Here is a 15,462-nt window from a genome sequence, read left to right as displayed (position 1 = left end):
CTATTTTGGAAAATGTATTTACTTAACCTCAGGAAATCTAGTAACCTGAATACACTTCTTTGCCCCCATGCCTACTTACATAAAATGTATAAACACATCAGAACAAGAATACATAAGAAATAAAGCAGAGAGAAATAGCAGTAAAATTTGAGAACTGGAAGCAGGTAGCTCTGTGATAAATCAAAAGAAGACAGAAAATCGAGTAAATAAATTCCTTCACAAAATCGTAGAAGAGCTCAGCAATTAGAGCAACAAGGCACCTCTGAAAGAAGGTGGGAGGCATTCAAGTGGGCCAAAAGCAGGTCTGTTTCTTGAAGGTCTGATACAGAAATTTGTTAAAGCCCTAAATCAACTCCCCAACTTCCTGCAATGGGGTGTCTACCTGTCACCAACTGCAGCAGGAGACTGGAAGTTTTCTCTTGGGAGAAACTGGATCAAAGGGAATTTGAACTTGAGGACCATCAGCAGATCTGGGGGCAGGAGATATATGTCTTAATGAAAACTAGGATTAAGTGAAAATCTCCAGTCTAAATGGCAAAATCTTCAACGCCTTTTTCCCATTTGTTTCCCAGAATTCAGCAGACTGGACTATAAACGTCAAGCAAGAGATAAGAGAATCGCTCTCTGGGGAAATTGACCAACCCAAGAGAAAAAGAGACCCACAGAGGCCAACAACTAGAGACTCCATATAGAAAAAACTAGGTTTCGTCCGAACCACCCAGTGGTGAAGCCAGCACTTGACAGGTCCAGCTGGTGCACACAGAGCTTTCAGTCAGCTTTTTAGTGCCATACAGTTAAACATAAAGAGACAGTCAAGCATCACTGGGTGTGATGGAGGCTTTTAATATGAAAGTCGTGGTCCAAAATAGGAAAAAAGGAAAAGTAGATGACAAATAACACAAGAGGCAGAAGAAAATGTCATCAACAAAACTCTCAGATCCTCAGGTAGAGAGGAGAAACTATTCCATCCATGAAATAAAAGCAGGGTGCTTTCTTAACAGTAGTATTCGCGAAGAACGATTCTTAGATTTAAACTATGGAGGAAATAAAAATGTCGATAAAAGTGTTGGAAGATAAAACTGAAGTTGTCCACAAGGAAATGAAACCACCAATAAGTAAAACATATAAAAAGTTGAGAAGAAAATTGGCAAGAAAGTTCAACATTCAAGTGACGGAAGTTCCAGAGAGAACAGAAACCACGGATAAGAGGAAAATTATCAAGGAGAAAACACCAAGAGAGTTCTCAGAATGGAAGGAGGTGTGTTTACTGATCGAAGGAGCCAAGAACACGATGAGCACCCAGCCCAGTCAATACACACATGTGCCCCAAGGCACATTCTAGAAAAACTTCAGGATATTGGGACTAAAAAAAGTCCTAAAAGCTTCCAGAGAGAAAAAGCAGATCACTTGCAAAGGGATCAGGAATGAGAATGATATTGGCTATTCAACAACTCTGAAAGCTAGAATGCAGTCAAAATTCCAAAAGAAAATGATGTGCAACTAAGAATTCTAACCCATCAAATTATCAGTTAGCTGTGATAACAGAATAAAGGCATTTTGAGATGAGCAAGATCTCAGGAGTATTATCTCTTGCATGCTCTTTCTCAGGACACCACTAGAGCAGCAATACCCAAAGCAACATCAGCAGCGCTGGGACTCTTGCTTAGAAATGTAAATTCTGGGACCTCAGCTACTGGGGCAGAAACTCTGGCTCTAGAGCCCTACAAACTGTCTCCTAACAAGCCATTGGGGTGCAAGCTAAACTTTAAGAAACACAACCAGTGGATGTACACCCCCAAAACGATGAGTGAACCAAGAATGAGGAGACATAAGCTACAAGATACTAACACGAAGAGTCTAGAACAAGACAGAAGCTATAGGAGGCATATTACAAGTGGTCACTTGCAAAGTGCCTGTTATTGTACCACATGCTTTGCGTTTGTTCATGTTTAAGTCATCTCAACTACCTTACGAAGGTGACCTTATTATTTCTCCATTTTGACAGATGAGGAGACTGAGGTGAGATCTCAGCTAGGCAGTGAAATAGCCAGGATTCAAACCAAGTGGTCTGAACCCAGGACCCAAGTGCTCTTAATTACAACATAAGCTGGATGCTCCAAGAAAAATGGAAACCAAGTAAATGCCTGATGTGTTAAAATCTACTAAGAGATTTACATCTCTGTGGAAGGCTTTGAAGATAAATAGGAGATAGATACACACAAAGCCAAACAAGCGAACTGAAGCAAACGTGCCATGGAGGGAAAAAAAGTTGAACCAGAAAGGAAAAGTAATAATATTGCATGATGGAACTAATATTTATATAGGCCCGTGAGAATAAACACTGAGTAATAATTTAACAAAAAATGATGATATCATTACATTAGGAGGATGGATAGTAAGATGAAGGGGAGCAGAATATGCTGTCCCAAAATCTGGCTGTAGGAGTTTGGGACATTCCATTTCAAAGTGGGCCACTATGCTGTATTGATTATTTTGAGATGTCAGCACTTGAAAAACAGCAAATGCAGGGAGAGGCTTTTTCTGAGCTTCCCTTATCTGCCTAACAGATTTCCCAAGAGGAACTCAGTCAAAAATCCCTTCCCCCAGGAATTTCAATAACCAGTAAGATTGACTAATCACAGGACAGGAGACTACAAATGGACACCATAGCCAGACAAACTTTGTCACACACTGTCACACCTCCCATCTGCTCTTCCATGGCTCCCTTCACCCTTCTTTCATAAACAGTCATTTGCTGTCCCCTAAGAAGTATACACCACCACCCCTTCCCCTATTGAGGTGGTATACTAGCTAGAATTCTAAGCCACCTCATAGAGTTACTCACTTTTCCCTGTTCCCATGTATATATGAGGCATATATGTTAAATTTCTGTTCACTTTTCTCTTGCTAATCTATTTTTTATTATAGGGGTCTCAGCCAAGAACTTAGAAGGGTAGAGGGAAAATTATGTTTCTTCCCCTACAAAGATGAAATGGAGAGGAGTAGCTGGGTAAGAAAGCTAAATTCTCATCCTCTATATATGGAAATTAATAGTTAATGCCTAAAATTGAAAAAGTAGGAAATAACAGTATAAACATGATAACAGTTAAAATAGTTCAAATTGGTTGCCCCATTGAAGGAGGGATAGAGAGTAAAGAGAGGTAAGGTAGGAGACTTTTATTTAAGCCTTATAAAATCATTTGACTTTTTAAATTACTGCATTAGTGTGTTAAAAAAAATCAAGGTAAAATAATGAATTTACTCCCAATAAACATTCAAGTGACACAAGTTCCAAATTAGGAGTCAAAATTTAGTAAATGTTTCTAAATTTTTTCTTACAGGCAATTTCTGCCTTACTCAGTTTTCTGACACTCAAAGCAGGGCCTTTTCATTGTACCCATAGCCAGACACTGTCCCCAGGAGAATACCTCAGACCCTGAGATTCTGGGCTTCATTATTGCAGGGGACAGGGACAGACAAGAAAGAGGGAGTCACTGGAGACTCTTCATCTCACTCTCCCATCAAATTTTGGCAGAGTATTGTTTTCTCTAAAATCATTTCTATAGAAACAAGTTCTCATGATCATCTAAAAGTTTCTAAAATGTGTAAGGTTGTCTTGCCTTTGCCTGTTTTAATGTACACAAACATGAGCTCTTTTGTTATCAGGCTTTCATTTATTCAATCATTCATTCAAAAACAAATGTTTAGTGAGTCCCTTCTATGCGCCAGATACTTACTATTAAGTTTCTTCAAATAATTTCTCCTCTATGCATGGCTTCTATACTTAGGGATTAAGATGTTTCAGGTTTTTTATAATCACTGCCTTTTTATGTGTTAATTAGAAAAGGCAACCTTCTGTGGTGTAATGATTAATTAAAATGAGTTTAGACTACATTATGTTAAAAAAGGAAAAGCTCCAAAATTTACTTACTAAATTTACATCAGGTCAGTTTAAATTCTTCTCGTACCCAGCTTGTCAGTGGTCTCTCTTGTCACAAAGAAAATTTTCCTTTTTTTTAAGCTAAAAGCATTGTATACCTCGTGCTGATTGGCCTGTGATAAAACTGACTTTTCCATTTCCTCTTAAGAGAGAAAAGTACACTTACAAGGTAGAATAATATTTTGAAGTAATAATCCATGTATCCTTACTCCATCCTACAGCACCCCTACCTCAAATCCAGGCACTATTTACAAGCCAGAAAGCAGGCTCTAACCAGAAACTGAATCTGTTGGTGCCTTGATCTTGGACTTCCCAGCCCCCAATACTGTGAAAAATAAGTGTTTGTTGTTTAAGTCTATGGTATTTTTATTATAGCAGCCCGAACTGACTAAGAGATTGCGTAAATTAGGAATTGCACTACCGAAGTCAGCTGGCATGCAAATGAGAGAACTCCACTCCAGAGTGAACCGGTGTGAATATGTTCCTTTTGTTAGCCATAGCTCCACAGATCCTAGAAGCTTCTCTAATCAGCATTATGAGTGTTAGAAATGGGGTCTTGTCATACAAATGAGTGGAATTCGAGTGATGTTGTTTAAAGAACAGAATGTGAAAATCCACCCCAGCCTGTAACCTGTACCTTGAAAGATAATGCCTGAGGCTTGTGCCACAAATGAACCTGTGTCCAGCCACTGAATCAGAGGACTTCTGGTTGTCTGATGCCAACTCTAAGGACACTGGATTTTGCTCCTGGATATTGTTGCATCTACTTCAAGTAAACACTTCCTGTAAAGAGGTAATCGGATAGAGATAATAACTCTAAAAGAACAGAAAGCTGTGATTTCATCACTCATACAGAAGTTTCTAGAAATGTTTTGAGTCGGCTTGCTAATGAATGTTTTCTTAAGAAGGTCTGTATTTGTGACATCATTTAGGAAAAGGAAGTCAGTTTTGGGGTGATTACTATTATTTACTAAAATATCCTAAAGTTGTACAAGACCAAACTGACTTAGGTTTACAACAACCCCCACAAAAGATAGAGAATAAGCAGACAAAGAGTGAAGGAATCCTGTAGCCCCAACAAGGGAATGGTACCGCTCAAGAAAGCTTGGATCAGACAGCTGGCAATTAGTAAGAGCATAAACATCTTGACGGAAGCTACCGTAAAGAAGTGCCTGCATCTGGAAAGCATATATGATAACTCAGGAAATGACAGCAGGAATAACTACCAGGGAAGGCTCCCATACTTCCTCCTTCCCTGGAGCCACGAGGCTACTTAATAAACGCAATCAGGCAATGCCACTTAAGGAAGACTACTAAATGCCTCTTGAAACTTGAATTGACTGAGTTTGCCAGGAACTGACGAAAATTCTGGTTACTGCCATCAGAAAGAATCATGTCTGTAAATAGACATTAAATTGGAATTGAGGAAAAAATGTAAATGTTTTCCTTTCTTACACATCTGAGTTTTGGAGTTTGAGAAACTCGTGCACACTAGATGCTACATGAGGAAACCAATTCTGGATCCCTCTCGGTTTTTCTCTGCAGGCTTTTTTTCTTTTTTTTTCTTGAGAGGGCATCTCTCATATTTATAGATCAAATGGTTGTTAAAAACAATAAAATTCTATATAGGGGAGTCAATGCTCAATGCACAATCATTAACCCACCCCCAGCCTAATTCTCATCAGTCTCCAATCTTCTGAAGCATAACGAACAAGTTCTTACATGGTGAACGAATTCATACATAGTGAATAAGTTCTTCCATGGTGAACAGTACAAGGGCAGTCACCACAGAAACTTTCGGTTTTGATCACGCATTATGAACTATAAACAATCAGGTCAAATATGAATATTCATTTGATTTTCATACTTGATTTATATGTGAATCCCACATTTCTCCGTTTATTAATATTATTGTTTTTTTAATAAAATGCTGACGTGATAGGTAGATGCAAGGTAAAGGTAGAAAACATAGTTTAGTGTTGTAAGAGAGCAAATGTAGATGATCAGGTGTGTGCCTGTAGACTATGTGTTAATCCAAGCTAGACAAGGTCAATTGTTGGCAGCCGCGCTCAGAAAATAGCGCCCCATGCAGGGCAGCCGGAAGGCCCCGAACTTCCTAATGACAAATCATCCCACACCACTAAACTACATGCTAATTGCGCCTTGGCATAAGGACCAATGAGACCCACCAAATGGTTATGCTAATAAGGCATATGGAGCCGCACCAACCAGGTCAGAGCATGAGAACTATATAAGCAAGCCTCTCCTTCCCCTCTGGGTCCTGCCCAACTCATTTGTTTCACAAAGAGCTGAAGAATAAAGCTTTCTGCAGAAGAATCCTGCTGTTGTTGCGTGCTGTTCTTGCCGGCGAGGACAGGGCACGCGACAAGTGGTGCCGAATCCCGGGAACCAGAACATCACCGGCACAGGGAGGACCCTTCAGACATCTGGAGAGGATTCAGAACTGCAGGTCAGAAGAAAGCCCGGAGGGGTAAGTTCCGAGAGGCCCCTGCTTTTTAGGATGATGGTTGATGGTTCTCTGTAAATAAGGAGGCACCATGGGGAATGCACCGTCATTAGTCACGGCGCTGCAGACAGCTCTCAAAGAGCGAAACTTGAAGGTCTCCAGCAAAGTCTTAGGATCTTTTGTGAAGGAGATAGACCGTGTGGCCCCCTGGTTCATTTGTTCAGGGTCCCTCTCAATCCCGAGCTGGGACAAACTGGGGAAAGATCTTGATAGAGAGGAGGAGGAGGGTAGCCTGAGGGGAGGCACCAGGCCCCTCTGGAAACTGATTAGAGCTTGTCTGCAAGATGAGAGATGTGAAAAGGTAATAAAAGAAGGTCAGAGAGCATTGACAGATATCCAAGAGAGCATGTCAGAAACGGAACGGGAAACAGAGAGCGCGCGCGGCCGAAAAAAGGCCACAAAAACGAAGGTAAAGAAACCTCAGAGTGAGGGAGAAAGCCCGCCTAGGGCAAAAGCGAAAGAGCCCCGAGAAGCGAGTGACAATCGCCTCGGAGAAAATAGTAAATACCCCTGGAAAGAGTTGAGGGACCTCCAACTCTCCAATAGGGAATCTGAGGAGGAATTAACGTCCGCAGAGGAAGGGGAAGAAAATAAAACCGCAGAGTGTAGAAGTAAGGGAACCAGCAAAGTTGAAAAGCGGACCAAGGAAAAAATGAAAGCAGGGTGTCCCCCGACGCCCTTTGCCCCGCCACCTTACGTGAGTGGCGCACTCTCCTTTTGCCACCCAGATACTCTTCAGGCAATTAGACAAATGTTTCCTGTATTTGAGGATAACGGTGTACGCTCTCACCAGCCCCTGAGCCATAAACAAGTTAAGGAGTTAGCAGAATCCGTTCGGGCTTATGGAGTCAGTGCTAACTATACCATAGCACAAGTTGAGAGATTAACAGAGACAGCCATGACACCCGCAGACTGGCAATATGTAACTAAGGCATGCCTTTCTAGTATGGGGCAATAGATAGAATGGAAGGCATTGTGGCATGATATCAGCATGACCCAGGCACGCGCAAACACGGCCGAAGGACAGCCTGCGTGGTCATATGATATGCTGACGGGCCAAGGACAGTGGGTAGCCAACCAGACTGCCTTCCCCTTACAGGTATACACACAAATAAACACGTGCGCCGCCAAGGCATGGAAAGCCCTCACCAACAAAGGAGAAGTATCAGGCAATTTGACAAAAATTATTCAAGGGCTGAGCGAGCCATTTTCTGACTTTGTCGCTCGTATGATGGAGGCCGCAGGCAGAATATTTGGAGATCAGGAACAAGCAATGCCCCTAGTGGAGCAATTAGTATTTGAACAATGTACCAAGGAATGCAGACAGGCGATAACACCCTGGAAACAAAAAGGGATACATGCCTGGTTGAAAGCCTGTAGAGAAATAGGAGGGCCACTCACCAATGCGGGCCTAGCCACGGCCATATTACAGAGCCACAAACAAGCCAGGATCACTAACAGAAGTATCAAATGCTTTCAATGCGGGAAATTAGGACATATAAAGAGAGAGTGTAGGAGCCCAGCTTCAGAACAAACAACCCAAAAGACCCCTGAGTTGTGCCCTAAGTGTAAGAAAGGCAGGCATTGGGCTAATGAGTGCCGGTCTATTAAAGATATAGAAGGTAAACCCTTAGAACTGCCAAAAAACGCCCAGAGGGGCCCCCGTCACCAGGGCCCGCAAATATATGGGGCAACCAGCACGCAAGTGTCATTCGGGAACAACCAGGCCCCCCAAGGAGAGCCACTTCAGGTTCCGCGGGATTGGACATCCGTGCCACCACCAGAATAGTGTTGACTCCACAGATGGGAGTTCAGCCTATCCCTTCAGACTTTAAAGGCCCCCTACCACCAAATACCATTGGGTTACTCCTAGGGCGCTCTTCTGCTGCATTGAAAGGCCTGGTAGTTCATCCCGGAGTCATAGATCAAGATTATGAAGGACAGGTAAAAATCATGTGTTCGGCCCCTAGAGGAATCTACCCTATATCTCCGGGAGACCGCATAGCCCAGCTCTTAGTTTTACCTAGTCTCCACGCCAATTATCCTGCTACCAACACGGAGAGGGGAGAAAGGGGCTTCGGCTCCTCTGACTGGGATTCAGCCTTCATAGTATTAGATTTAGCAGACAGACCAAAATTAACTCTTCAAATAGAGGGAAAGAGCTTTGAGGGAATCCTAGACACTGGAGCAGATAAAAGTATTATCTCTGCAACCTGGTGGCCCTCCAAGTGGCCTGTGACCCAATCCTCACATTCATTACAAGGTTTAGGATATGAGTCAAGCCCTTCAATTAGTGCCAAACCATTGAAATGGCGAGCCCCTGAAGGACAAGAGGGTACAGTCACCCCTTATGTACTCCCTCTACCGGTCAATTTATGGGGGAGGGATGTCATGAGAGACTTAGGCCTCAAACTCATTAATGAATACTCCACCCCCGCCCAAGGCATGATGATGGACATGGGATACATCCCTGGCAAGGGGCTGGGGAAACACCAACAGGGACACATAGAGCCCATCCTGCCCAAAGTAAAGAATGACCGTCACGGCCTGGGTTTTTCATAGGGGCCATTGAAGATGCCATGCCCATACCTTGGCTCACAGAGGAGGCCGTATGGGTTCCTCAGTGGCCCCTATCCTCTGAAAAATTAGAAGCAGCTCATTGCTTAGTGCAAGAGCAGCTCCAAGTGGGACACCTAGAACCCTCTGTGTCCCCATAGAACACACCCATATTTGTAATCAGGAAAAAGTCAGGATCATAGAGGTTGCTTCATGATCTGAGAGCAGTAAATGCTCAAATGAGAATGCTTGGACCCGTACAACGGGGACTGCCACTCCTCTCTGCCTTACCCAAAGAATGGAAAGTGCTCATAATAGATATTAAAGATTGTTTCTTTTCTATACCTCTAAGCTCCAAGGACAGGGAAAGATTTGCTTTTACTTTGCCAGCTATTAACCATGAACAACCCGATGCCAGATTTCAGTGGAAGGTCCTCCCTCAAGGAATGGCAAATAGCCCCACCATATGTCAACTGTACGTTCAGCGAGCGCTAGACCCAATTCGTAAGACCTATCCCACGCTAAAGATCATCCATTACATGGATGACATCCTTCTTTGCTCCCCACAACCAGCGGAAATAGAAGAAGCATATATAGATCTCACTAGATCCCTAGAAAATTGGAGACTGAATATAGCAAGTGAGAAGGTCCAAAAATCTAGTGTTAGCAAATTCCTAGGAGCAACCATTTACACAGATGTAATTTGCCCCCAAAAGCTTGAGATAAGACATAATCAATTGCGAAATTTGAATGACTTCCAAAAACTCCTAGGGGATATTAATTGGTTGCGCCCATACTTAAAGATACCCACCACTGAATTGACTCCACTATTTAAAACCCTAGAAGGAGACCCACAACTAACGTCACCGCGCTCCCTCACACCTGAAGCATTACAAGCCATTCGCAAAGTAGAACAGGCTTTGATGACAGTACAATTAAATAGAGTGCAATCGAATGAACCCTTTGAGTTGTGTGTCCTTCCCACCCCAGAGCTGCCAACAGCAGTCTTATGGCAGCACGGCCCACTGATCTGGATTCATCCCCAAGCCTCTCAGGCTAGGACAATAGAGTACTATCCAGCAGCCGTGGCCAAACTTGCTTTGAGAGGAGTAAAAACCTCCATGACACATTTCGGAGAGGCTCCAGCTAAAATTATAACCCCTTACAGCGTAGAACAGATACAAGTATTATGTGCTATGAACGATGATTGGGCCATACTTGCTTACAGTTTCTCAGGAACCTTTGATAATCATTTCCCTAAACATCCCCTCATCAACTTCGCCAAAAATCATCTCCTAGTATTTCCTCGGGTCACTAGACTAACCCCGCTGCCTCATGGAAAAACAGTTTACACGGACGGGTCTAAGACAGGCACAGGTGCCTATGTCCATGATGGCAAAGTTGTGACAAAAGGCTACACGCCTGACACTCCACAAATAGTGGAATGTCGCATAGTCTTAGAGGTCCTACAAATCTTTCCTGAACCTTTAAATATTGTGTCTGACTCCTGTTATGTAGTTAATGCAGTCAAATCTCTAGAAGTGGCCGGGCTAATCAAAGCGTCCAGCCCAGTAGCCACTTTGTTCAAACAGATACAATCAGCACTACTTCATAGGCAATCTCCTTTGTATATAACTCATATCAGAGCACATTCAGGCCTTCCCGGGCCTATGACCCAAGGCAACCACCTGGCAGACCTCGCAACCAGAAATATAGCTTTTCCCCTGCTAGACCCTATCACCACAGCTTCAAAATTCCATACACAATTTCATGTCACTGCCGAAACACTGCGCAAGCGGTTTAGCATAACCAGGGCCGAAGCTAGGAACATTGTCCTTAGCTGCCAACATTGCTGCAGCTTCCTTCCCACACCTCATGTTGGGATCAACCCCAGAGGTATTAGGCCTTTACAAGTTTGGCAAATGGATGTGACGCATATTTCGTCTTTTGGGAAACTGAAATATGTACATGTATCCGTGGATACTTGTTCAGGAGTCATCTTTGCCTCCCCATTGTCAGGAGAGAAAGCTTCCCATGTCATCCAGCACTGCCTTGAGGCTTGGAGCGCATGGGGGTTACCACAGATTCTGAAAACAGACAATGGCCCAGCCTATACCTCTACAAAATTTGCTCAATTTTGTCATCACATGGGGATAAAACATATCACTGGCCTTCCCTACAACCCACAGGGTCAAGGGATTGTGGAACGCGCGAACCGCACGCTCAAATCCTATTTACTTAAACAAAAAGGGGGAATTGAAGATATACCCCCCACACCAAAAACTGCCATAGCCCTAGCACTTTTCACTATAAATTTTTTGAATCTGGATGCTCAAGGCCATACAGCAGCGGATCGCCATAATCAGTGGCCAAAAGACCCACAAGAACTAGTAAAATGGAAGGACGTGTTATCTAACCAATGGACGGGCCCGGATCCAATCATAATCAGATCCAGGGGAGCTGTGTGTGTTTTCCCCCAGGGTGAAGAAAATCCCTTCTGGATCCCGGAGCGCCTAACGAGGAAAGTCCTAAACAAAGGAGATGACTTCGCTATACCTCCTGACCCTGCTCCTGACACTGGAGACCCCGACTCAGGGAGTATTGAGATGGGGAATCCTGTCTGCCTTTCCTAAGCCTATGCCTGTCCGTTTCAATGCAGCCATTTTTCCGCGCTTTTTCACTACCAATGCTAGTATGAACTTGCCCTACTTAGTTAAAGACACCCTAGTAGCTCCCCTGGGAGAAAACCGATCCTTCGTAACTAATGGGTCATTATGCTTCACCACTCAGAATCTAGCTGGCTGTATCTCCCTGAAACGGAGGAAATACGGATGGTTCAGTGACATAATTCTAGAGGCCAGTAGCCTCCCCGTTATGTCAGCTAAATTTGAAGGGCCTAATAAGGAAGGGAGCCCGCCCTATAAGAACATGACTATCCACCAGATGGTTCTCTGGATCAATGGCACATTTGTACACTCTCCCAGGAACAATTCCACCGACAGGCCTCGTCAACCCAAATATGCCTCCCATTGTGTGGGCGACTATGAGGGAGAGCTGTGGCCCTGGACTGACTGTCAGTCAACTGTAGTAACGTGGGCAACTGAGAGGCAGGAGTTTACCATCTCCCCAGATATGGAGGGACGGCCAGCCAATGAGGCTTGGTGGCCAGTAAAGGTGCTCGAAGGCGAGTTTCGTCAGCAGCTGAGCATGAACCCCTTCCATAAATGGATGCTGTGTGGAGTCAATGGCTCGTGTACCGACCTCTCCCCCTTTTCCGCCCTCCAGGGTGGGGGAATCGGTGTAAAAAATATCACCTTTTGGTGCGAGAATAACCACATGCGCGCACACTGGAACATGATCATGACCCATAACAACGAGAACTACACGTGTTCAGCAAAATCAGGTCCAGAGTCACCTAATTCCCTTTTTCCACCTTCTCCAGTATGCGTATACCCCCCATTTCTGTTTATCTTATCCAATAGTAGCTTTGACTACTGCTCCAATGAAACCTGCTTTCTGTCTCAGTGTTGGGATGCGCGTAACTTTACCAATGCTTTGGTAGTCCGCATCCCCCGTTGGGTCCCTGTTCCCGTAGACGCCCCTAACACCATGACTCTGTTTCGAGAAAGGCGCGATTTCAGTGTTACAGCCGCCATAGTGCTCCTGATCTCCGCGACCGCGGTCGCAGCCACCGCCGCTGGTATAGCTTTAGACACCTCCATCAAATCGGCTACAGAGCTCAATAACCTTGCAGCCTGAGTAGCTTCTGCCCTGGACCAACAGTCCACACTTGATGGCAAACTGAAAGGAGGAATAATGATCCTCAATCAACGCATAGATCTCGTGGAGGAACAAATAGAGGTGCTCTGGCAAATGGCCCAATTGGGATGTGAGCGGAAATATCATGCCCTCTGCATCACTAGCATTCAATATAAAAATTTTACACAGGCAGCTAATCTGTCACGAGACCTGTCCCAGTATCTTTCAGGAAACTGGTCCCAAGACTTCGATGGGACACTAGAAGAGCTGCGGCGAGAAATTATCCACATCAACTCCACCCGTCTAGATATCTCCGTAGCGGAAGGACTCTCTTCCTGGTTCCTCAGAGCTCTCTCCCACGTCAAGGAGTGGGCGGGCATGGCTGGGATGGGCGTGTTCCTGCTTGGAGGTCTCATGCTCTTACTCTGGTTGTTATGCAGACTCCGCAACCAACATAAGCAAGACAAGGTGATCCTTGCTCAAGCCCTAATGGCGATAGACGTTGGCGCCTCTCCCCAAGTGTGGCTCAACATGCTTAAGAAGGAAGCTCGGCTTTAGCTTGAGGTAGCTCTTGCACCCTGAGCCCATGTGGCACTGCACCAGGCCCGAGTACCTCAATGCTTAATCACAGCTTTCTTTAAGAAGCTCATGGTGCAAGAGGGTTGAGAAAAAGGGTCCAAACCCTTTGTACCAAGCGGTCCCAACGCCAGCCAGAGGATGCGAGGCAAAGCACTGCAAGAGGTCTTGGACCCCTCTGAGAGGCATGCCTGACTGCATAGGGGTAGATGCCCAGAACCCCTCTCCAAAAAGGGGGCATCAGGAAGTATGATGGAGGTCAGGCCTCTGTCTCCGCCTCTGCTGGCAAGTTCCGCCTTGAGCTTCTGTTAGACAAAAAAGGGGGAGATGTTGGCAGCCGCGCTCAGAAAATAGCGCCCCATGCAGGGCAGCCGGAAGGCCCCGAACTTCCTAATGACAAATCATCCCACACCACTAAACTACATGCTAATTGCGCCTTGGCATAAGGACCAATGAGACCCACCAAATGGTTATGCTAATAAGGCATATGCAGCCGCACCAACCAGGTCAGAGCATGAGAACTATATAAGCAAGCCTCTCCTTCCCCTCTGGGTCCTGCCCAACTCATTTGTTTCACAAAGAGCTGAAGAATAAAGCTTTCTGCAGAAGAATCCTGCTGTTGTTGCGTGCTGTTCTTGCCGGCGAGGACAGGGCACGCGACAGTCAATAATATATCCATGGATGCAGAAGATTTCTCTCAAAACAAGGGGGGTGAGGTTCTAAGTCTCACCTCTGTTGAACGCCAATTTCTCACCTGATGGCCCCCCTGTGACTGTGCCTGTCTTAGGTTGTTCCTCCCCTGAGGAATCTTACCTGTCTCTGGCTAACCAGTCATCTTCCGGGGCCATACAGGGAAATGTAAAGTTGGTAAGTGAGAGAGAAGCCATATTGTTTGAAAAGGTTAGCTTTTTACTTCTTTGCAGATTTATGCCCTGTGGCTTCTATGCCCAGCATTTGTCTCGAGGTATCTTTACCACTTGGAGGAGTTATGATACTTGGTGAATTTGATATGAGGCATGAATTCTATTTAAGGGTTGTAATTAGGAAGGAAGAAGAAAAGCTATAGAGGTAGCAGACAGAAGAAAACATGGGAAGATTAATTATTTCTTTGACATATCTTCTTGTAGAGTAACTTCAGCATGTATAGGTTTTAAACTACTAATTAAATTGTACACACACATTAACATAATAGGAATACAGTTACATAACCAAAGTAGATCTATAATTACCAGCCATCTCCAGTGAAGCCAAGAAAACCAGTTAGGCACCCTAGGCATTTGTGAAAATTTGTCTATCATATAATGGATATTGTCCAACTGTACTTGAACAGTCTGAGAGAAATCAGACAAATTAAAACAACCCATTCCTGGGAACTATTCACATCCCATATGTTCTTTTAACAGTAGATAGTCTGTAGTTGTAAGATTTTGGAGCGCTACAACTTGCACTTCTCCTAATTCTTGGTTGAGTTCCAACAGTATAGATTCAGTCAAATTTGTTGTTTTACTGTATGCACAGGCCAGCTTAGATATCTCCTTCTTCATTCCAATGGCAAGTCCAGGAAACAGTGGGATGGATGCAGCTACAACGGCAGCATCGCCTGGATCTTTGTTGAGGTTTTTTGATGATCATCTTCTGGTATGTCTCTTCCAGAGAGTGCTGATGTTGGAAGTTCTTCTTCATATCGTATCTTAGTTCATTTTCTGGGTAGCCAAATTAGGCTTTGATCCTCTGTATAAACACAAACAGACCCTTTGCCCACATTTTGATATGCCCTTTATACCACTGTGTAGAACTCATTGGAGGTCACCATACAGGAACTGATTTTTTTTTTTAAGAGAATGGAATATTATCAGAAAAGTATACATCCATAGCCGATCATGTGACACCCTTTAAGTGATCAAAATTAAGGATATTTAAAGCATGCATTAATCGTTGATTTACAGTTAGTTTTATCCTATCAGAGAGTAATCCCCCTTTTCTTTCATTCTTTTTTTTTTGTTATCTTTAATATACACTTACATGAAGAATATTATGTTTACTAGGCTCTCCCCTATACCAGGTCCCCCCTATAAACCCCTTTACAGTCACTGTCCATCAGCAT

At 44.0% G+C, this 15,462-nt stretch overlaps 1 protein-coding gene across 2 annotated transcripts; it reads left to right on the top strand.

Annotated features, from left to right (window-relative positions):
- The first annotated feature begins 5,999 nt into the window (after positions 1-5,999).
- On the top strand, positions 6,000-13,963 carry LOC140846500 (uncharacterized). 2 transcript variants are annotated; one of them, XR_012125642.1, is made up of 2 exons: positions 6,000-6,431; positions 13,002-13,963. XR_012125642.1 is itself a non-coding variant. In XM_073222991.1 (2 exons), the coding sequence occupies exon 2, from the start codon at positions 11,565-11,567 to the stop codon at positions 12,780-12,782; it is 1,218 nt and encodes a 405-aa protein (XP_073079092.1). In that variant the 5' UTR covers positions 6,000-6,431; positions 11,504-11,564; the 3' UTR covers positions 12,783-12,962. The 2 variants fall into 2 exon arrangements, 1 of the variants encoding a protein (XP_073079092.1); XM_073222991.1 differs by lacking the exon at positions 13,002-13,963 and adding an exon at positions 11,504-12,962.
- The last annotated feature ends 1,499 nt before the right edge of the window (positions 13,964-15,462 follow it).

The sequence above is a fragment of the Manis javanica genome, chromosome 15 (assembly GCF_040802235.1).
Source record: "Manis javanica isolate MJ-LG chromosome 15, MJ_LKY, whole genome shotgun sequence".
Lineage (NCBI taxonomy): Eukaryota > Metazoa > Chordata > Mammalia > Pholidota > Manidae > Manis > Manis javanica.
This window is presented reverse-complemented; position numbering and strand designations above follow the sequence as displayed.